Raw genomic sequence first — 24,784 nt, 5'->3', positions numbered from 1 at the left:
GAGTAGTCTCCGTGATCCATTAGTAGTATTCTCTCTTTTCCCCAAAATACCATAACATCCAAAAATTCACAAAAAATGTTTTAAACCCAATTAAAAACCCGTTAATAATTTAATCCACGTGGAAATTTAATTGCGAACGGTAACACAAGCGCGCTAGCAAGGTTGCGTCCTTGCTCCAATATTGATGTCCACCCAATGGTATATCTTCCGATGTATGTAATTACATATCTATGGATTTATATATCCTGAATTTGTGTATTTATCGACCTTTATATTGAGGCTACTTGATAATCATTTAAGTAGAAAAAAAAACAGAAGACTAAAGTACAAAAAGAAAAAAATAGAGTCTATGTTATCTGTGAAGTAAAGCTCTACATAGTTTTCTAAAGCATTTTTTAGATAGGTCTAATATTTCTGATGTACCTATGTAAATACAGATGGATTTAGGTATAATATATTGAGGCTGGTTGACGGTAATTTAAGTAAAAAAAAAATTCAAAAAGAAAAAAATTGAGTCCTTGTTATATGTGTGAAGCTCTACATTGCTTTTTAAATGTAATCCATACTAATATTATCAATGCGAAAGTAACTCTGTCTGTCTGTCTGTTACTCAATCACGCCTAAACTACTGAATCAATTTGCATGAAATTTGGTATGGAGATATTTTGATACCCGAGAAAGGACATAGGCTACCTTTTATTGCGAAATATGTGCCACGGGCGAAGCCGGGGCGGACCTCTAGTATGTAAATACAGGTGGAGTTCTACATTGAAGCTGGTTGATTGTAGTTTCAGGAGACAAAAAAAGTAGAGTATATATGTTACTGGGTTAAGAATATACTACATAACTTTCTGAATATTTTTAATAGGTCGAATTGTCCCGATGGGTAATAAAAGATGGCTGTATATTATATAGCCTGAATTTTCTATTTATCGATCTTATTATTATGGCTGGTTGATGGTAGTTTACGACGATTGTCCCCAAATTAATGAACACAGCCTTTGTTCAAAATTGCCAAGAAGTAGCTCTACCTATGGTATATTTCTAATGCTATTTATTTTTAAATAAGTAGTGTAGTTGTCTAGAAAAGAAGATAAGGTTAAGACTATGTTACTCGACAAAGTAGTAGCTCTATATTTTAATGTTAAAAAATAAATAAACCAAAAGGCATTCATTTTAAATAAATAAATATATTTCAATGTTTATAACATGTTTCAAATGTTAAATAATTCAATAAACATATTTGTAGATTTATTTTTAGTTTATGCATTTATAATTAATCTCATTAATTTGAGAAATCTATAATTAATAAATAAAATATATTATCATTAATAAAGTACTTATAAATATTACTAGATACGTATTAATTAACATTCATATACGTTTTTTTAAATTATTGTATAAAATTAACGAATAATTACAATGCATCGGAAATCCCTTTAAAGGTTTAACTATTTTTATTATAACTGACTTTTAATTTAAATATCCATAACTGATACATTATTGCGTTTAATAGGTAATAAGAAAAATACTTGATAACTAATAAATATTTAAATCTACGCAACTTTAACTTACAACCATAACTTTGATGTTTTCGATAAATATAATTTTTATTCAAGTTTTTAAACCTACTAAAAAATTACAACTATGAGTTAAGCATAATATTAACTACAGTTAAAATACAAAAAGTATTAAAAATAGTAAAACTAAATTTCAAATTACCAAGAAGTTTCAGTCATCAATTTTTTTACAAATTCCGTTTATCTTGGCATACGTCGACTTACTAAATAAGCAAATATGTTATCATTCGACTATAAATGTAGTCGAATTTTTGACCAATCACGAGTGGCCAAGTCCGAATGGGCGTAAACATCCAAACCGCATCATTTGGTGCGTCATTCTAAATCATACAAGGTCATCCGTTTTCCGGTTGTGTGTGGACAAACTTACATATCTAGTTAGTTATAGATATTTATTGAAGTTGAAATATTTTGTGATTTTGTTTGTGTGAAATTGGGTAAGGCAAATTTAGTTATTTTATGACTAATTTTATTAATGTAGAGCCTTTAATTTAAATTCGATAAATAATAGTTAAGTATAAGTTAGGTATGTTATTATTAAAGTTAGATTGTCTATTTCTAATAAGACTCTGGTAATTGAAACATATGAAAAAAAAGTTATTTTAACGCTTTGAATGTCTAATTTTAAGAATATAGAGCCTTTAATTTTATTCAATTAAACATAGTTTAGTTTTAGTTTTAAACGTTTCTTATTATTTAAGTTACAACTTATAGCGTCTAATGTCTATTTCATAAACGCCTCACGGTTATTGAAAAACAAGAAAAACACACGTCATGTTATAAACACATATCTACTATTAAAAGTTAAAATTTACGATTAACAAAACATTATCCCTAAATTGTTCAAAAAAGGTTTAGTAAAAAGCCAGTACCAAGTAATTTCTCCACATTTTAAATATCGCATAATTATCGCTAATCGTATGCAACATATTGTTTGTTTAATTGCAATTGGATATCTTGGTACACGGTTAGTGACCGTGGCCCACAGTGCTGTCGCGTGATAATATATTATCTATATTCAGGTTTCATTTTATAAGTAGGTATATGTGATAAAAACATTAGAACGTTGATAAGTCATAACTTAATAACTGACGTTTTTGTAAAGCACTTTAATTTGATTGTACAGGGATTTGTAGGAAAGATGGTGTGGCTATAAAGACTAGTTGGGAATAGTTCTGGATTACACTATTTAATCATACATAAATACGTCGTGTACAAAATTATTAAAATATGCGTCTTGTCTGCTACCTTTTTTTTATAGTGGGGAAATCTTCTTAGATACCCCCGGCTCCCAGGGATGGAGCCGTGGTTATGTCGGATTTCTACCGACTAAAACTCCACTCTGTTCCATCGCGCTGCTTTGGACGGAACTGCGGGAACGGTTACGACTCTACCGCGTGTCCCGCCCAGCAGATGCCCGTTTCCAGGCCCACCACTAGAACCCCCCTCGCTGGCGGCTGCTGGAAAAGAAAAAGTTTCCTAGTATCAACATAAATCTATCATAAGTATCTATTATCAAGATCTAATCATCTTTAAAAGTATAAATAACATACTAAAGACAACATAAGTATTTTGACAGCGCTACAGACAATGAAAATTCTTATTATATCCCATAGATAAAACATAATGACATGTTTGGCCTGCGTAATTCAGCTTTGGTAAATTGGTAGAAAGTCGACCTATGTGACCTTATCTTAGGCATCTGCCATTTTATCTTATTCGATTGTAATTTAGCACTTAGGTTTAGGAATGACAGACCTATAATTTACTTGTTAGTAGCTAGTATTTGTGCAGTAAGCTCGTAATATAACTAATAGTGTGTGATGTGTGAATAGATTAATTTTGTGTATAAAGTACAATTTCTATGTGTTTTTTAATAAGGAATAGTATAGTATTATATAATCTGTGATCTGGCTTAGCTGAGCGTAAATTTATAGATTTTTTCTTATTAGTTGATCAGGTTTTTACCGAAACACGACGATTTTTCAAAACAATAACTAGGAACAGAAAATATGTAACTAATTTAGGTAAAAATATATATTTATTTAGTTAATGGTTACTTCCTGACTATTTGTTTTTCAGTAGAATATAATATAGCATGCTTGGAAAGCGGCCACTACCCACCATTTTTGTTCGCGCGCTAAACTGTCATTAGACAGTGATGCCAACATTATAAAATTACAAGTTATGGTCGAATTATTAAATTATAGACTCTCGTCAGTATTGCCAGCAGTTTTCTGTGATTGTAACCGTTTAAAAAGCCATTTGGCTTGTGAAAAGTTTAGTTTTCCGTCGCAAATGTCGTGAATAGAAATTGTCGATTTAAAATTGTGAAATTAGCATGGGCGTAGCCACGGTGGGGCAGGGTGGGGCACTTGCCCCACCCTGGCTTTGACCTGGAAGGTACCTAACCAAATCTAAAAAACGTAATTATCTAGGTACTGAGTACTGACTACAAAACTTAATATCCGTTAAAAAATTCTCACTCGAAAGTTGTCAGTCGACACAAAAAAAAAATGCGATCTAAACAAAAATCTTGCGCTTCTATGTTGCATGATTTAAACCACTTTTGGTGCCAGAAAAAGTAGTGTAGTACTGTTACCCCATTCAAAGCTGTTTTTATTTAGCCAAATTCGCACTAAATTTCCCATCCAATTTCACTTTTGTTTTAGGATAAGTTACTGACCATAAAAGCACAAAATGCTGACAGATCCAGGTGGAGCTACGCTCGCAATCTTATATAAAAGTTTTTGGCCGATATCTCGGAAACTATCTATTTTAAGGCAAAAAATATTGGGAATTTTTTTGTAGGTAGTAAAATTTTACATCTTTTATACTTTGTAAACTTTTTGTAAAACTTTCCGTTTACGATTTATGGCCTATTTAATGAGCCGGTTAGTCATCTTTGGCAAGTAACTCTTTAAATATTGGATTTTTTCTAATGCTTTTTGAGTTATTTAACGTTTGGCGATAAATAGTAAATTTCAAGGTACCTATGTATGTTTCGTATATATTTCGTATAACTAAATAATATTGGGTACTTATTTTATATTCGGAGGCAAGAATAAAATAGAGGAAAAAATTTTTAAAAATGTATTAAAATTTTTCTATAAGTAAAAAAAAAAATCAAAAATTTTGCCGTTTCGGAAACGGCGAAAATCCACTTGCATTGGAAATTTCTTCTTCGTTTTTATTACATCCGTAAAAAAACTTTTGGGCTGCCACGTCACCCGCCGAGCGGCGGCATTTGTACATTATACGCGGAACAAACTCAAAAAAAAATTTCAAACAAAACTTGTAGAGAATAAAGTGACCTAAAACTATGTGCATACATGCATTTTATTCATTAATTCAATATTTTAACGATCAACCGGTTCATCAAAAGGCTATAAACCGTAAATAGTAAGTTTTACAAAACATTTTTCATGGTATAAAATATGCGAAATTTTACTTTCTACAAAAAAGTCTAAGCAACTTTTGCCCTAAAGTGGATAGTTTTCGAGATACCTATCGGTCAAAAACTATAAGGTTGCGAGCAAAGCTCCACCTGGATCTGTCTGCATTTTGGGTTTTTTTATGGTCAATAAGTGACCATTAACCTAAAACAAACATGAAATCGGAAGTGCAAGGTTTTGCTTTATTTACTGAGTTATTTAAAATGGTTTATTTTTCTATTTACATAGACCTAGTAAAAAGGAATTGTGTTATTGTATTAGACAGATAAACTATATAATATAGGGATGAAATTTGCAACATAAACGGCTGTAGGTATCTTTTGTTTGTTTTGATTTATTCATTACTAGCTTCCGCCCGCGACTCCGTCCGCGCGGATGTCGGTCTTCGCGTGGATGGTCTCCATTTTGAGTAACTCTGACAATGACATCTTATAAATATCTATTGGACCCAAATACGGCTAGGCCTATAATAATACGCAACGTGTGTTCGCGGTTCTACAGAACAACGTCTATGGATAAAACTGAAAAATTAAGATTAAGTTTTTTTCTACGTATTTTTCCAGAATAAAAAGTATCTTATTTTACGCCCAGGATAATAAGGTACAATTATACCAAGTTTTATCGAAATCGAACCGTTAGTTTTCACGTGATGTCTTCACATACAGACAGACAGACAGACAGACAAAAAAATTTTTAATCACATATTTGGGTTTGGTATCGATCCAGTAACACCCCCTGCTATTTATTTTTTCAATATTTTCAATGTACAGAATTGACCCTTCTACAGATTTATTATATGTATAGATTATATCAGCTTGATACCGCCACGTGTTCTTGAAAAAAAAAGGTATTTTTAGACAGACTGACGCACATCAAAGTCTGCCTGTCGGTTTGTCTGTCAACACACTTTTTCTTAGTAACGCGTAGAGTTATAAAGCTGAAATTTATATCGAATACTCAAGTCTACGGTCTCTTAAAGCTGTGAAAAAATCAAAATTATAAGCCAACGCAATCAAAAGATACAGCCATTTTATGCTGCAAATTATCGCAAATTTCGACATTCGCAAGGGAATCAAAACCTACATTGTACTTCCCGTGAACACAGAGTCTTGAAATTTGGTTAAAAGCAATGTCTTATAGCACAGAATAAATAAAAATTGCTAAAACATACATTTTAGAGTTACAACTTAATAAAAAGTAGGTTTGTTCGGAACCCTCGGTGCGCGACTCCGACTCGCACTTGGCCGGTTTTTTTTTGCCCCACCCTGTGCCCATGGCTAGCTACGCCCATGGAAATTAGTTATTTTATGATTTGTTCCGGTTTGCTATTTACGTTTTCTTAAACAATCGATTTAGTATTTTATTGTTTTATGTTTAATGTTTTGGAAAGTGCTCTAGTTTGATAGAAAGCTACTTAAATATTTGCTACTTCTCTCTAATTCATTAATGCCTTATTACCTAGTCAAAATCGTAATGTATTGAATATCCCACCAAAATGATATTTAAATTTTACAACACTGTAAAGTTCGTCAAACCTCGAATTAAACAAATAAAAAACCTTACCAACTTTCAATAAATGCATAAAGTTTCACACGAATTTTATAACAGTTTTAATTCTAACATATTTATTTCCTCTACGTGCTCTACAAAACGCCGCCATCTTATATTATGAAAATGGACAACTAAAATTAATAGCGTCCCTCATTTAGATCGTCCGTGACAATACTTTAACAATTTCAATCAACTTAGTTGGGAATAGTTCTGGGACTGTCCCGCAAAAGTCTGAGAATGGTCACCATATTAAAATAGTTTTATGAGCTATGCTGTGACCGCGGTATATTTTGTAAATACGTTGTAGGAATAAACGAAAGTTGCACTTTATAAAATGCTTTTGCTATTAAAAACGGAATTTCATAGTTTAATTATCTTTTTTTAGTTTTAAGAATGGATTACTGTGTCATATAGCATAATCAATTTGTATATTATTAACTAGAAGTGCGGCACGGGTTGACTCAACGTAAAAAAACAATGAAAAAGTCACATTTTCCACTCAGGAGTAATAGGTAGGTACTACATGTTTGTGAAAGTATTTTGTAATCGTTTTAGCCGCTTTGGAGTTAATTTGGTACAAACAAGCATTAAAAAAATCCTCACTAGATTATTTCTAAACCTAGATTTATTTACTGAATTTAATACTAAATTTAATTGCTGCGACGTGAAACATAAACTTAGGATAACCTAGCATAGGTCATCTAGGGTCTAGGATAAAATCAATCTAATTCAGCTTAACTAATTCGGTTATTTTAAATAGTTCTATAATAATTAATGTCCTAAATTACGTCATTTAGTATAATATTAGTCTACGTTGTATAAATGTACTATGAAAATATTTAATAAAAATCATAAACACTATGAATGACTGGCGGCCAGGTGTGCGTTGCGTAATAACACAACTATTGTATAATTGGGTGACCATGATTCATGGTTTTTACGGATAGTCCCAATAAAATTGTGGCCATACAGATATTTTTTATACCTATTTATATAAATATAGGTACAGTAAATGAGGATTTTCTGTTAATATATGGGTATATTTACGGGCAGACTGAAAATCAGCGCTGTTCAGGAGTTAAAGCCTGACAGCATGGCTGAGTCTGACCCGATTGCCAAGTAAACTATTCAATTTTTTTTTCAGTAATATAAGTATTTGTTAAGTGTGTCTAACATGTGGCAATAAATATTTTTTCTTTCTTTCTTTCATATAATATTAAAGAATGTCGTGTTAGTTTCACTATTTTAACTCGGGAACGGATGAACGGATATCAATGCTTTTTGATGGCGTAGTTGTATTCTTCGCTTAGATTTATATTGTTGTGCTAAGCTGCACTAAGAAGAGCTGGTTTCAAATATAGGAAGTGTATGTGTTCTTAAACTATTTAAAAAGCGTATAATATAGATAATAATAAACGCCAGTTATTTTATCAAACAAATAGTCCAAAACCTCTCACTCTAGTCGTTTGTTCAATTGACCGAAAAAAAACATTTTACCGTAACACCGATACAAACGGATTCCTTTACCCGTCACAAAAGATCAATAAATCAAGTATATTATTCACAACCGACTAAACACGTTACAAAAAGTGAGCCTTAGGTATTCAGTCGTAACGCGTCATCGATTGTGAGATAACCCGCTTTTTGTCGATATTACGATTGATATGTTACTGTTATACATTGGAATTGGGATTTTTTGGAAATTTTTGTTTTTATAGAATGGCTAGTAATTATATAAAAGCTTTTGTTCAAGTCTATCTAGAGAGTAGAAAAACATAATACTTATACTTAGTTTATATTATTTATTTAAAATACTCGTACAGTTTGGTTGTGAAGTACATAACGTCACATTTTTACTCACGGTTTTAGGTACTCGAGTGGAATCCGTGTAAAAACTTAGGTACCTAGGTATTTATTTGTTAATCTATACTCAGATTATCTATAATTTACCTCTGTTTTTAATTCGATCAGCCGTTTATTTCAATAGGAAACAACTATTGAAAAAACTTTTTCGTTTATAACATTAACGCGATGGGATCGTTCAGATTTTTTAAAATCGAATCCAGTCACAGTCATAATGACAGGTTCTCGTGATTGCTGCAACATGACCATATGCATAATGCCTTTAGACTAATAAATCAATGCAGTTAATAAATAACCATAATAAATGCTATAGTTTAAAGAGTTTTATATGTATTTTATTACTATTTACAATGTTACCATATTAATGTACTTAGTTAGTTGGGAATTTTATTTAGTACTGTAATGTAATAATATATTACATAATATTATTAGAGTTGTTATAGCAACAAATTAATTTAATTTAAAACAAGAAGTAAGGTAGGATGAGTTTAATCTTTAATCCGTCAGTCCTCGGATCACAGACACAATAGAAAATCTATTGTGTCTCGGCCCGATCGGGCCGCTCGGTGGTCAATGGGTGTAGTTAACTAAGAAATAGTTTTATTATGCAATATAATTTTGATTGTTATAACTTATAATATTGCCAAGAATACTACCTGTAATTAAATATATAATATAGATATAAGAATGTTATTAAATAATTCATGATATAAAACTCAAATATTACTAAAGTGAATGAATATGAATAACCAATTAAAATCGACTCATATTTTAGGCACACGGCAATAAATTCAAACCGTAGACAGGTATTTCACCATTGAAACATCATCCACGTATTCAAAACATCTGACCAATGGTTACTACGAAAATAATTTGGCCCTTTAAAAACCTTTTTAAATTCTACGTGAGATATATTAAAATTGATGCTATAACTACTTGCGTGCATCGAGCGTACCCACTTTATACTAAAAGAGCTTAACCGCTTCACTAACACAGTCGCAAATTATATCGTATTCCCATAAATTTAAAGCACAATTTCGAACACGCACCAATCGAGCAGATGTTAACGATACAAATATTAGGGGAACTAAGGCATAAAAACTGGTCAGCCAATCAGGTGCCGCGATTATCGGCCGTCCCGCTCACGCATCGATCGCGCTCCTCTTTCTAATGCTTTATTTTTTGTCATCTTATTCTAATTCCTCATTCAAATGGTCGACTCGGATGCCAGAGGCGCGTAACCTTTCCGCCAATTATTTATTTTCTTTTATGGCAATGCTATGTCGGTAATTGTGAATAATCAATAGTGTAATGATTCCACGTAATTTGTTCTCGTGTGATTATTTTGTGCAATTAGTTTGATTGTTATACGAATTGTTGATTGGTATTTGTGGTTTTTAGATAGTTTTGATTGGATTTAGAAGTACGTTCAGGTTCATCATTACCTTATTTTATTTAAGGCGTTACCCGGCAATTCCCGGCAATTTCGACTATGTTCAACCTCTATAAAGTCTGGTACAACATAAAGCACAATACCGAAAAAAATATATAAAATAGGATGGTCTTTGATCTTTAATTGCTCGCGAGGACTTTTTTCCAAAGTTAATAGATTTCTAGAAAAAAAATGTGCCGTGGTCATTGATTTTTCCGCAAATACTCTATAAACTTCGTAACCTGCTGACTTAGAGCTCTGAAAATTTTATGTTTAATAAATTATCAGTTACACAACAGTCCCTGACGAGGATTTTTTGTTTCACTGATTAGTATCTTTTTAAATACAAAATGCGAGGAAAAAAGAAGGTGCAGCGGGAGATGTTTGTGATCCGTCAAGTATGGTCAAGGTTATTAGCGCATGTATAAGCCTTAATGAGGAATCTATCCAATAGAAGTAAGATAACAACTTTTACATTGGAAACATTCCCATGAATTCATTCTGCCTCTTTTTGAATCTATTCGTTTCTAATTGTTAAAACCTCTTGTTTTTCTTTTCGCCTACTTTATAATACATATTTTGCAAAATAACCTTTTCGAATGTAGACCTACTACCGAATCATAAATAATTTTCAATTTAAACCAGAACTTCCTGAGAGTGTCTCAATCAAGCAAACAAACTATTCAACTTCAGTAAATATTGTTTACAGTGAAAAGGTTGTTCCTCCCTATAAACCGTTATCTCATAAGGTATAGAGGATCTTAAACAGCTGATATTTCAAGATGGCGCAGCATCCGGCCAGCCTTGGCTTTGATTTAAAGTCGTGGGCTCGCTATTCGAGCATTGCTCAAAATAGTCGCATTGTAATCCCCTGTTTTATCTTAGGTACCTATGTCACAGGTAAATTGTAATTTTAATTTTTAAATTGAGGCTTGCGTTTATACTACAAAAATGTCTCTCCATTTATCCATAGTTTTGTCCTAATTTTTAAAAAAGACTAGATGGGAATTTACGTAGACAGCTAGAATAGTTTACTATTTCAACAGACATTAAATCGATATTCTAAATTATAGCGAATAAAGCAGAAGAAGATGAAAATAAATTAATTTTCGAATAATTATGCACCTACATTTGCATAATTTTAGGATCTCTCTCATTATCTACTTAAACAATACCAGCAAAGTAACTTCATATATCATAAATCCAACTTGTTATATCATATACAACGAGAGTCTTGAGAGTAACAACAAGCTAATACCCAATACCTAAAAAATTAAACCTTCCAATTACCCAAAAACAATAAAAAACAAAAAAATATTCCAAACAAAGCGTTTAAAAAACACAATTTCACAACTCAATCACGCGAGTAATTCTCAGATATCCAAGAATGGTATATTGCCATAAATCTAAAAAAATTATACCCCAGAAGGGCATTACTTAATAATGATAATTAAATGTTCGTAATGGCGCAATTCTATGCATATTTGAGATGTGCCAAACAAGGACACTAGTTGTTTCCGTGTTGAATCATTTGTTTGTGGAACACGTTATGGGCGATAGCGGTTTAAAATTATTATAAAAACAGGCATAGGTTTAAAAATGTTTATAAAACTGACAGGAGCTGAATCTCAATTTTTGGTAGGTCATTTATCATTCATCTGTCCTTTACTCTGGTTTTCTTATCTATTCTTCAATTATATTTGAGTTTTAGATTTTTATTATGAAGCGAGTTGTCTTATTATTTCCAGCGTAAAGCTATAATATAGAAATCGTTATAACATATTTTCTAGCCCAATATTAACATTAGTAACAATATACAGGGTATAGGCCTTCCGTCAAAATAAACAAGCCCTATTTACATGGAAGTACTTAGCATATTCAACGCAAGTCATCCCAATCTAATTAGATCATTTCCATTTAGGACATGGTTTTAATTACTATTCCTATAAGCATCACAGTTTTTACTAAAACAACCAAATTAAGTACATACGTAAGAACGTGAATTAATTTTAACACTTCATAGTATTCTGAATACAGTCACTGTTGTGTACGTTAAAAACCCGACGTAAAAAGTTATACATAAATACTTTTTAGTAAGGATTTCCTTACTTAGTGATATCAATATTTACCAGAATAATTGATTTGAAATATTTTATAATGTTTTCGCCTCAACTATGAGCTATTTAACTAGGTATTAAAAATTCTGCTTAAACATTGATTACAAGAGGTAAATTCAACATTTATCATCACAATTTCCATCATTTTACGCAATTTCCTCATAAATTTTTACATCCCAAACCGTCAAAGAATAAACCAGCACAAAAACCACCCGCGTTTAAACATAAAAAATAGCATTTCGTGGAAAAAGGATCTCAAAGAGCCGTACAAAGGGAGAATTATAAAAAAAACTGAAATACTACTTAATGTACAAAAGACAATGGCCGCGACGCTCTGAGGTGGCTCGGTTCGCGGCTCGCGGGCCCTTTGTGACAAAAGATTAGCTTAGAACAGTTTGTAATTTGAGAATCATACGTTAAGAGAATGTTACTGTTTAAGATGGTAGTGTGCAGGAGTGTGTGATGGAATTATGTCTGTTAATGGTTTTGATTTAATATGCTTTGTGAAGGTTTTTAACTTATCAACTAGCTTAGCTCCACAGTTAGTGAAATTGAAGAATCATACGTTAAGAAAATGTAGCGTTTTCTAAGAAGGTAGTATGGAAGAGTGTTAGGTGCAAATTTGTCGTTTAGTCACCTCTATATTCGGATATAGTATGTTGTTGTTGTGTCGGTAATTTTCATACATAATTAAATTTTATTTTGTTTAGAATTTTGTAAAAATATAAAACAATGCACAAAGTTGATAAACAACAAGGTTGTTATTTATCAGACCTTAATTATGTTATGTTCTCTATTACATTGGTACGAAACCAAAATATCTCTTAAAAATGCAAATCTACTGAAGAGCATACAACTTAACATTTTCAAAAGCTAAACCAGAATCGCTGCCGCTCATGACTTATCCACTAAGTTGAGTCAGCGACCTTGAGCGGTCTAATCGCAGTTTTAACCAATCAGTTCGCAGCGCACGTACTCATGTCCTTTGTGTTGTTATTTTGACAATAAATTATCAGCCTTATGTATAAAATGGCTTGGCTTATTTTCAAACCGCTCCGCTTATGGGCTGTGATGTGATGTTTATTATTTTTTTATGGAAAGGATTTTCTTAACAACATCAATTATTTTTTATACATTTAAGAGCATTTGTTACAGACATTTAAATAATGTAGGCACTTGTTGGAAATGTGTTTATCTATTTATTACATACTTATGAATTCTTATATGTATTATAGGTACCTATATTACTGTTTTGTGTTGAAACTTTGTTCAAAGTTCAATCCTAACAATTTAAATACTTAATTTTGCTATGATCGGACTCTAAACCAAAATGACTCTCATTATTATAGGAATACATTGCACTTCGAAGATGAACATAGGAATTTTATTTTTAAAAATAAAATTGATGTAATTGAGTATTTGAATTAATTTTTTTTTTGTGATAAATGGAAAGATTATATATTAGTTTTATAACAAAACTGTTTTTATTTTTATTTTTTTTGCAATAATTCAAAAGTTATTTCAAAATAAAAATTAGTCTTTGAATCCAGTACCGAAGACACGCCGACAACTCCCGAAGCGTCACCCGAGCGCGTGTGACGTCATAATGTTAGTTTTCACTCATTGCAGTTGATAGAAAATTAAATATAGTTTGAAAAATTAAACAGGATAAAAAGATAAATTCATGAAATTATTGTATTGTTACCGGGTTTTTATAAGTATACAAAATTTAAATTAAATCCGTCGGTTTATAGTGGGTCTAAATCGAATCGAAAGGAGAATTGGTTACATACAAACATATGTTTTAAGCTGATCCTGGCGATCCTTATCAGGATAAATTTATGATATTATTGTATTGTCATCGGACCTTGATAAGTGTTCAAAATTTGAACAAAATCCGTCGGTTTTAAGTGGGTCAAAATCGAGTCGAAACTTCGAAAGGAGTCGGTTACATACAAACATACAGGTGAAGCTAATAAAAGCGTGTTAATAATAAATACAGTGTTTTGATCTAATTAATTTTGTTGTCATTATTAAATTACGTATTAATTATATTAATTGTTAATTATATTATTTAAATTTATATTAAAAATGGCGAACCTCAAAAGTTATCGTTTTGTACCATTATGTACGAATACTACAAAGGCAACTCCTGACAAAAATCGGTGATCATAAATATATCAACATCAAGAATATTATTCGTAACTAACTAACTAACTAATTCTACTAACTAATTCGGACAACTAACAAACAAATCGTATGTAAACGCTATGTACTGCAGTTAATAATAGCTATAACATTATGACGTCACAACTGTGGTGACCAGTCATGGCGCGTTTTTAGTCACGTGATTCTAACTTAAATTTCACCAATTTTTAATTGCTTATAATTAACGGAAAAATTTTTTTTGTAAGTTATTTGCATTAAATATCAATATTATTAATAATAAAGTTTCAAAATACATAAAAAAAATCAATAATTTTTTTTTATTCAAATACTCAATTTGCGATCTATAGCGGATGCTGCGAAACACTAGTCACTACTATATTAATATATTAGGTATATTATGCTAATCCGGACTATAATCTATCTTCATATAAATTTTCATCGAGATCCAGTCAGCCATTCTTATGTAAAAGAGTAACATACCTACAGCCAAAAATCAATCCATAGTTTCTATTGACACTATTAACAGATAATTTCCAAATGTCACAACCCTTCACCTTATCATTATTATAAAATTAATAAGCCATACATTTTTGGTTTTTAAAATTTATTATTTCCGCACTAAAAGGTTTAAAAGTCGAGGTGAAATGTAATTTCCTTATTGAATCGATAAATTGCCAAAATAGTGCCTTGAGACTTTAAAGTTATTATTGATATTTTGAACTAAAGAATTTAATACCTAATTATACATATTACATACCTAGGTATATGAAAATTGATATTGCCTAGTTTTCTATCCTAATCCTAGTATTTATAACACATATGAAATAAAACTCTATAATTTAAAATTCGGTAATTTTTACGTGATAGAGTTTTTTTTTTCATATGGATGATGCTTGGCAGTGAATACAGATAAAGTAATCGCCAATCGGTCAATACCGTTATGAATACTATCATTACATTACATTACTTACTTCCAATTAGGTATACCGTTAAACACATTTAAAAAAAAATTTAACAACACACTTCCAGTGTTTTTAAATAGTTATTTCGACCGGTTTTGATAAACATCTCAAGATGGGAACACTAATTAAAAATAACATGTTTAAGTAAATTGTGCTATGTAGATTCAAATGTGAATTCACAGAGTAAAAATGTCATAAATATAATATCTATGGTAATTGTAGAATATACAAAAGAATATTTTTTATATTTTTACAAAACTGTATAATTATATCTGTATTATTAAGACTTTTATTACTTAGATAATAATTTTCATACCCTTTATCCAGTTCTAAAGAAATGTTAATTAATATCAGTTTATTTCTTCAATCACAGATTATATTAAAAAAAGAGCCATTTTTATTTTTCAATAGTGCGTATTTTCGATGAACTTAGACAAATAATTATTTAAACATTATTATACCAGCCGAAAGCTACATTTCCTAGTGACCATTCCTTATTTTTTAACTAATGATTACACCATCAAGACAGCATTAAAACACAACATTAGTACATAAAACGTCAAGACAACCATCAAGTGATCTCCGCAAATGTGCAGTAGCATTCACCTTGTATGTAATTATTTTTTACCATACACCATAAGAGGTCGTTGCTCCGTCTAATTACAATATAGTGGGTGTCTCGCATCAGTACATATTTGTGCTTTTTACGTTTTGAATATTGGACGTGATTGGTAAAATTGGCGGGAAGTTTTCTTTTTTTTGTGGGCTGCCAGTGTCAAATTTTTGTTTGAAAAGTACCTACCTAGTTGAGGTTTTCATGTATTAAATGTTTTAGCTTGTTTATATTGTTATTAATAGCTCTGTCTATTTTTTTTAAATATAATATAATCATAGATAAAACTGCCTATAGATATTTCTTTAAGTTATCAATAATCACGATGTTGAAGGTTTTTCTACCATAGGTAAAATGTAGAGGGGATGTTTATTTTTTGTTTGTTTGTTACAATTTAAAAACTACTCGACCGATTTAGAATTTATTTTACCATTAGAAGTCATGAATATGCACTCATAAAAAAATATTTATAGGCTCATACTTTCGTCTTTATCTCAATTTTTAGCAACGTAGAAACTAAAAATAAACACGAAATTTTTGCGTGCGTTTTAAATTTATTTCATAAAATTAAGTATTAAATATTAATTTAATAGCCAGTAGGGTACATACATCATGTTCAGAATCATAAAAACGAATATACACCTTGACCCAAAAAATATTTTTTACTATGAAAATTTCGCGTGCGAATTTTATCTTTATAGGTCTACCGAATGTTATAATTATTCTTCTTTTTAATTTTATTTCATTATGTACAGAAAGTCGAAATTGTGTCAAATTATTGTCGAATAATAAAGCTTCTCATTTTTTAATAGCAAGTTTAATTGAAATAATTTTATTCATAGATAATATTAGTTAGGGCTGATTTTTCAATCCTTGGTTAAAACTTAGGTAGGTACCTATTTCGTCGAATGATGTATAAAACTACCATTTTAAAAACGTATTCTAATTGCCCGTATTTGACAGTTTACGTGACATTTTAATATTATCGTGTAATACTTTATTGGACGAATAAGTTTTATCCAAGCATTGAAAAATCGGCCCTTATATATGTTTAACTAAGACATGAAGAAAGAAATAATGAAGCTACCTAGTAAAAAAAATAATAATTATATCATTAAGACGATACACAAAAAAAAATCCACTGCTTGGCGGGCGGAGTCTAATAGCTCGCTATCGCGAACGCGGGTGTGCGCGAAGTCATTCTTGCATACTCGCCGCGCTGCCGCTGGCCGACTCGGGACAAACATGTATGGAGTCGTCATACAGTTATAATATTGTTATACATATATTTAATTGTTGATTTATTGGTTTTATTTTCTTGCTTATAAACACAAAATTATCTTCTTTTTTACAACTACTTAGACATTATTAATAATTATTAATTATTATCATTTCGTAATGTTTACTTTATTACAAAATAATACAGGTTATAAATAATCTTTAAAATAACAAAAAATATTGTTACTCTGAAAAAATGAAATGGTACCTAATTACGCGGACTACTGAATTGATTTAGATAGAATTTGATGCTGACGTAGATATTACATCATGCCCAGAAATGAAAGGTACTATTTCTGAAAGAAGTTATAAACCCTAATTCTTCTCAGTCAAAGTCAAGAGTGGAAGATATCGCTAATACAGTAAAACTGATGCGAAACTTTGGATGTTAATTTGTATATTTTTTTGTTAGTTGTTACTTAATCACGTCAAGACTACATTACCAATTTTGATAAAATATAGCTAATTGCCTGGATTTACACATAGGATACTTTTTATCCGAACTGAACACTTCTGTGGGATAAAACAGGATTCACGATATAACCTAATTCCACGCGGGCAAAGCCGCGGTCGGAATGATATTTTTTTAAATAAAAAAATTGTTTAAAAAAAACACAAAATATATTGACGCATGTATTTATTTTTTGCACTCTATTATAATTGTAATTATTCATTACAAATAATCAAAATAAAGTAGCCAGAACAAAGTTAGGCCCTGGTAGGATAGGTAGGCAGGTACAGCAATGTGAGACGAACACTGGCTTATTTATACCAATAATAATGTATTATAAACATTAAATTAAGTTTACTTTCTAACAACAAAAATACATAATATTAGCTAATGTGAAAACGAATCAACCAATCATCCCACAACAATGAAATGTGCACACCAATATTCATCCAAATCGGTTCATGTGATTAGGAGGAGTGACTGCAGCGCCATCCTCCGGGCCCAATTGTGTTTCCAGATCACCCAGGAACTCAATTTAATATACTTACACAAAATTTTTCGAAATGAAAACTCACATTACTATGTAAATATGAATATAAACCGGTTTTAGTACTAAGCAATTTCCCGCACAGGTGTAGTAAGTATAAATGAAATAAATATCAACATCAAATTCTTTATACAACATACTTATCTACGACCTACTAAGAAATTCTTGAAATTTTTTCGTATTTTTTTAAAATATAATACTACTCCAACGAGCTCCTGTTCCATAATTCCATATTACGTCCACCATACTTCCACTAAGTTCACCATGATTTTTTATTTCTTTGCACTTTGTTGCTTTTTGCTAAAAATGGAATCATGCGATAAAACCAGTAGAGCGTTGATAACATACATTTTTGACTGAATAAAGGTACTTACGAAGGAGTGGGTTCACATTGTGAACAATCAGTGGGTTTATTTTCCTTCTGGATTCCGAATTTCTGAAAAGATTATTTATGCTATAAATGAAAAAATCTTACACATTCGTTATGTACTTAAAACAGGGGTACATATCAAACATCGTCTATAATACAATTATCATCAAATTTAAAATAAAACCAACTTACTTCATTAATTTGTTCCAATTGTAAGCATTCTTTTTCCTCCAACCTTTATGTTTCTTCTTCTTATTTTCTTTATTGTCCCCATTTGTCTCATTTTGTCTTATCGTGTTGTCACCCTTTTTTACGATTGCGCAAGCGACACAAGTTCCCCGTGTGACGGCCGTAGCGGGAATGACTCGTGCAGCGATCGGGGTAGGAAGGTACAGGGCGGCTCTCGCTATATTGGCTGGTCAGGCGCTAATTTCAAGTATTTCTTGTTTATTTCAAAACCATCGCATATTTCAAAATTCTAACACGGTAGACGTATAGGTTGTATATTTTATAGTTAATATCCAAAAAGTCGTAACTTTACGTTTGTTATTTTGAAGATGCCAGAGATTAAAAAAAAATAACAATGAGAACTTTGTATTTTTTTTCTATCGAGAAAATATCATGGAATCATGTTTCTAAAACGGTAGACGTATTGTGTTACTATTGAACTTTCTTGTCAAGAATTTTCATCACGACAACTTTAATAATATAAAAATTACGAAGGTTTAAAAAGGGCCGTAAATGTTAGAAAAATTAATTCATCACCTTAAATATATGTGCGTAGTTTTTGAGTTATAACAAACAATTTCACAAACATAAAAACAACGAAGTGCTCGTGTAAATGTTATTTTTAGTTTCTTAACTCCGAGATGACTCTACCTATTGATCTTGAGGATTTTTATAGTTAAAGGGCTTAAACTTTAATAATAAGATTAAATTCATAAAAAGTTGCTTTATAAGGTTGGGTCGCCTAAGATCGGACGCATATGCCGAAAATTTTATACGTACTGTATTTTTTATTTTATTTCTCATGATTCGATGTCGTTTTTCTGTTTCGGTCAACTGTAAATTGATGACAAAAAAATATTGTTTAACCCCTAATTTTTTGGTTTGCGTAGATGCTATCTATCTAAGCAAATTTAGAGCCTAAAAAGCAGACTTTTTTCGACTTACCATAGTGAAGAAAATAACAGTTCGGCCGAAGATCGGACTATGTAGTATCTTCACTTCTATGCGTTTAATAATAATGTTAACATTAGGAAAACATCCGGACTTACGTCCATACATTGAGCATCAATGATTGAGTCAGGAAATTCCTCAAAAAATTTGACAAAGAAGTTTTTTTTTTTATTGCGTTTTTTTAGTCCGGTCTTCCCTCCTCATCCTAATTAAGTTTCTCAAACTTTTATCCTCCGTGTTCTAGGACTAAATAATGAAAATGTACCTAAGGTCTGATAGTCATAGCGTCATTGGATAGTTAAATATATTAAAAGTTAATAATTATTGCGCATTATTGCATAAGGCGCAGTCAAGAGCTAAACTTCGGTCCGATCTTCGGCATTGGGAGGGAAGATCGGATCTTGGGTTGTGAACGTCCTAGGCGTAATCAAAGTATACAGATGGAAAGAGGATTCGCTAATTCTGCCCCAAAATAATTAATTACATTATTTCAATGAAAGTACTCTCCACAATGAGCCATCAAAATTTTGTAGGTAAGATCGGATCGACGATTTTCGCCACAAAATACACCTTTTCTGCTGAATCACCTGTGTACACGTCCCGTCTGGTCGCTGGCCGGCCGCAGAGTGAAGAGAGGGGCAGAACAAAATGGCGGATCTAGTAGTGTTGGTAGCAGTAGAGAATATTGCCTAGTTTGCGAGTTATTCCATGCATCCGATCTTATGTCACATCCGATCTTAGGCGACCCAACCTTACTCATAAGAAGTTACGAAATACACACACACACACACACACAAAATGGGTATTTTAAAGGTTTTTAATATGTACAAATATAACTTTAGGTATATGATTATAGATATTTACTTATGATACTCGTATATAGAGTTCATTAAAGACATAAATTATACAAAGGAAACAACTTAATTAGGTTTCAAAAGTGTTATTAATACTTCCGATTAAAGATAGTAATACATCTATACATATAATAAATCTGTAGAAGGGTCAATTCTGTACATTGAAAATATTGAAAAAATAAATAGCAGGGGGTGTTACTGGATCGATACCAAACCCAAATATGTGATTAAAAAAATTTTTGTCTGTCTGTCTGTCTGTCTGTCTATATGTTCAGGCATCACGTAAAAACTAACGGTTCGATTTCGATGAAACTTGGTATAAATATACCTTATTATCCTGGGCGTAAAATAGGATACTTTTTATCCTGGAAAAATACGTAAAAAACAATTAATCTTAATTTTTCAGTTTTATCCATAGACGTTGTTCTGTAGAACCGCAAACACACGTTGCGTATTATTATAGGCCTAGCCGTATTTGGGTCCAATAGATATTTATAAGATGTCATTGTCAGAGTTACTCAAAATGGAGAAATAAACCATCCACGCGAAGACCGACATCCGCGCGGACGGAGTCGCGGGCGGAAGCTAGTTTATAATAAGATTAGAAATATAATTAATATATTATATTAATCATTGAGTATTTTAGACTCAAGACCGGTCTCGATAATCTAAGATTTAATTGAGAGCGGAAATTAATATTAATTGAAGCGAAACTTCTTTATCGGGGGTGGAAAAAAAATTTAGTGTAACATTTTTTCGTTACGCGTGACATTTTTCCGTTACGCGCCAGCTTTTTCTTATCCCTACCACGCGTGATTCGACGTATTTCAGTAAAGTTGCAATATTATAGTAAATTGTTTTTTGAAAAATAAGGTCATAAAGAAGTTTCACTTCTTACGTGTGTACACTAGTAGGTACATGCACACATTTTTTTCGATATTCCCTCAGGAGATAAAACCTTTATGGGCTTAAAGTCTTTGCTTGTTCATACTTAACATAATATATTGTTGTTGTTATATATATGTTGTTGTTTAACATATTATATTGTTTAGGGTTTAGAACTAATTCGAGACAAAAGACTAATTAAAAGACCTACTTTAGCGCGCCTTTACGCGTTGAAAATGATCGTGCTGAAAATGTGCTTCAATTTTATAAATTTTTTAGATATTTTTTATCATGTAAATTATGAGAAGGTATATACGGTATATACCTAATGGTAGGAAAAATCCGAATGAAGTTATACGCTAAGCACTGTTTTCAAAAGTAGCTTTTTAATAATAATACTATAGGAATCATAGCTCTTAAAAAATATTATTATTATAATTATAGTCTGTTTCGAGTTTCAACAAATCTCCGAAACGGCTGGTCCGATTTGAACACCAGTTAAGGTGTTTATAGTTTATCCAAAATCATTCACTAGTTTTGCTAGTGTTAAATAATTATTACCTACTCAAAGACGAAAAAAGTGATATACGTAGGTATAGTAATTTAATGGAATTGTCTCTCTTCGAAGTAAAATCGTTTCTAATATAAAATTCTATTAATTTCTAATATCTTTGAATAAAAACGTGGAAGAAAACTTGTGTCTTGCGCTTTCACCGGATGACTTAATTATGATGAAATTCAATGTAAAAATTGAATGAAAGGTTTTTCGTTAGAAACAATAACGAGCATTAAAAATTAAATGTGATTACCTAATTTTTCTAATCGATCCTATCCCACGATTTATAAGTACTTAGGTACATATATTATGATTTGCTTCATAAAAAATTGTTTTAATTTTTAACTTTAATTAACTTTTACTTTCTAGTAAGTAGGCAGCTAACTGTTTCCTTTTTGTAGCATTCGTCAATGCGTCCTTCGTACGTCTTAAATAGATAAACAACCTATTCAATCGCAAAATTTATAAGCATCTCTTTATTTAAGCATTTTTTCTCTGTTTTTTTGCACGCCTCATAAGCGAAGCGTTGAGGTGGGTACTACTGTCACTTCGCGCAAAACATCTGATTTTTCAAACTTAAAATGTCTTTATGTATCATACATTGCACTTGTAAGATAATACGTACACACACATATTAAGAAAAAACACTATTTTTAACGTTCATGATATTTTTGATGTCATTTTTGTTATTTAAACTAGTTAAAAAACAGTTTAAAAAAGTTCTGTCTTGGACGTCCGTGTGTCTGTATGTGCGCGGATCCTTTTTCTTGTTAACACGATAGCGACCGAAATACTTTACTAATCGAGTCTTTTTTTTTCTCTTACGCTTGAGTATGCTCAGGAATAGAACCCTTTCATTTTTCAGGGTCTGATTCGATGTGGTTTAATTGTTATTAAATAAACAAAAATAATAATTAATAAATATTTATTAAAAAAAAATTATGAGGCGTGCACTTTTGGATTTTCCAAATTATTTTTTTTATCTTGAAACTTAAAACAAACAAAACAATTATAATAATACACTAAAACTTTCTATACACTAATTCCCACTATAATAGTAACTACAGGAGTTGCAAAATGCAAACCTACAGGTTCACAGCAGATGTTTGTTTTTGCGCCGCTAGATGGCTCTGATGACATTTAGCGGAAACAACCCAGAATGCCCAGTAATTGATCTGCAATCATCATATCACCTGCTACCTGTTTCTATGCGATTATTAACTATTAATTTTATGTTGTAGACAGTTATCTGAATGTGATTATGGTAAAATGTTAGGGGTTAGAATTACTGTGTAGTTGCGTAGGGCAAAAAAAGGGATATTGGTCAAGCTGGTTTTAATAAAAGGCTACCCACGCGTTTATTGAATATATTTTTGATAATCATCCATCAAAATAACATGTATATAATCAGGAGCATAAAATAAAAAGGTCATTAGTTTGGCTTTATTGTTATTCATCAAAATTGTATCATTTGGGCGATTCACTTTTAAAAGCTCATTGAAGCTTTGTTGCTCATTTCATCTATTACGGAAATAGTATATCCGTTAGGTAATTCCTTTTTTTTTAAGCTTTCTTTAGATACTCATTTACTTTTATTATGTACATTGACAAAATTTGTGTAGGAAAATTGACAAAAAATGTTGGCAATACGTGATTTTATCGAAATATTATATATTATAAAGGCGAAAGTTTGTAAGGATGTATGGATGTATGGATGTTTGTTACTCTTTCACGTAAAAACTACTGAACCGATTACAATGAAATTTAGCACACATATAGAGGGTAACTTGGATTAACACATAGGATAGTTTTTATCCCGGAAATCCCACGGGAACGGGAAGTATGCGGGTTTTCCTTTGCAAACGCGGGCGAAGCCGCGGGCGGAAATCTAGTAATACAAATGAAACTAAGAATTATGACCGCAATTAAAACAATTAATTCGAATCGTTTTATGAAAGTTGAGTAGAAATGACTTCCATAAGCTCTAAATGATCATAAAAATGTTTAGTATTACATAAACAGCCTGTTTGCAACAACAGACATTCGTAAAGCTAGTGCTTTACGAATGTCTTGTCGCTTTAAGTTATAGATATTTTTGCACACCAAAAAGAAAGACGTATGTATTTCCTTTATAAGTAATTTTTTTGAAAAATGTACTGCTTTACACCATGTATTTTCAGTGTTTTATTTCAAGTGAACACCCATAAAATTTTGTCACGAGCCGCTTCTGTAAACAGGGTGTCATATAATGTGAAGTAGGAACCTATACAATAAACTAAATTTACGTGCATGTAGATGTTGAATTATAGTAAAACTTTTTTTACAGTTTCTGAAATTAGAGACAGAGAGGATGTTTTAAATTATACTGACATATAAAAATATTGTATTACCTTTATGTTTTGTTATTGATGTTAATAATAAGATTAAGGGATTTGGTTATCTTTCTGTTGTTTGATTTAAAAGGCAAGTGACTCTGTTTTAAATATCTTATTTATATTTTGTTATGTCCAAGACACTCTATATCGAAATTCGATTTATAAATTGTACACAGCTGTCAAATGATTCGGATATGATGTATTGAGAGTCCGACTATCGATTTTAAATGTTATATTTTATACAAACTGTCGTATAACGCGATCAATCATTTCCCAGACATCGATATCTCTTTAGAATTATCGTAATTTAAGCCTTGACCGTCGCCTCACTATCTCACACCCACACATACAAACCTACACATACACATGCACATGCACATACACATACGTCATACACACACGTATACGTTCGACCAGATCTGTCATTTTGACAATTGCCGCCAATAAATACAGATAATTAATAATCGATGAAAACAACTTTATAGATAGCCAGTCTGTTGACGTTTATGGATAGAAAGTTTTAATGTATGTTCTGTTGTAATTTGTT

General features: G+C 31.3%; 3 protein-coding genes across 3 annotated transcripts in view; 2 read left to right on the top strand and 1 right to left on the bottom strand.

Annotated features, from left to right (window-relative positions):
- LOC149478101 (tetraspanin-33-like) overlaps positions 1-24,784 on the top strand; it is a 281,232-nt gene that overhangs the window by 201,422 nt on the left and 55,026 nt on the right. The window lies entirely within an intron of this gene.
- Positions 1-24,784, top strand: part of Eip93F (Ecdysone-induced protein 93F) — a 187,083-nt gene that overhangs the window by 120,276 nt on the left and 42,023 nt on the right. The window lies entirely within an intron of this gene.
- Positions 17,775-24,663, bottom strand: LOC149478103 (uncharacterized). The gene is made up of 4 exons (XM_089709647.1): positions 24,639-24,663; positions 18,581-18,803; positions 18,393-18,454; positions 17,775-18,318 (listed from the first exon to the last, which is right to left on the bottom strand). Exons 1-4 carry the CDS (start codon positions 24,661-24,663, stop codon positions 18,278-18,280), a joined length of 351 nt encoding a protein of 116 aa, XP_089565773.1. The 3' UTR covers positions 17,775-18,277.

Source organism: Colias philodice, chromosome 23 (assembly GCF_061535455.1).
Source record: "Colias philodice isolate Cphi_HAF_F1 chromosome 23, ilColPhil1 Martin Lab GWU primary, whole genome shotgun sequence".
NCBI classification, from domain to species: domain Eukaryota; kingdom Metazoa; phylum Arthropoda; class Insecta; order Lepidoptera; family Pieridae; genus Colias; species Colias philodice.
The sequence above is the reverse complement of the archived record's forward strand: the minus strand, read 5'-3'. Positions and strand labels throughout refer to the sequence as shown.

Excerpts from the sequence above, each read along its gene's own strand:
- LOC149478103 (XM_089709647.1), bottom strand. The coding sequence starts at position 24,663 with ATGACAGATCTGGTCGAACGTATAC. Across the intron at positions 18,455-18,580 it reads AATTGGAACAAATTAATGAA|AAATTCGGAATCCAGAAGGA; the intron begins GTAAGTTGGTTT and ends TAATCTTTTCAG. Across the intron at positions 18,319-18,392 it reads CAATGTGAACCCACTCCTTC|CAAAAAGCAACAAAGTGCAA; the intron begins GTAAGTACCTTT and ends TTCCATTTTTAG.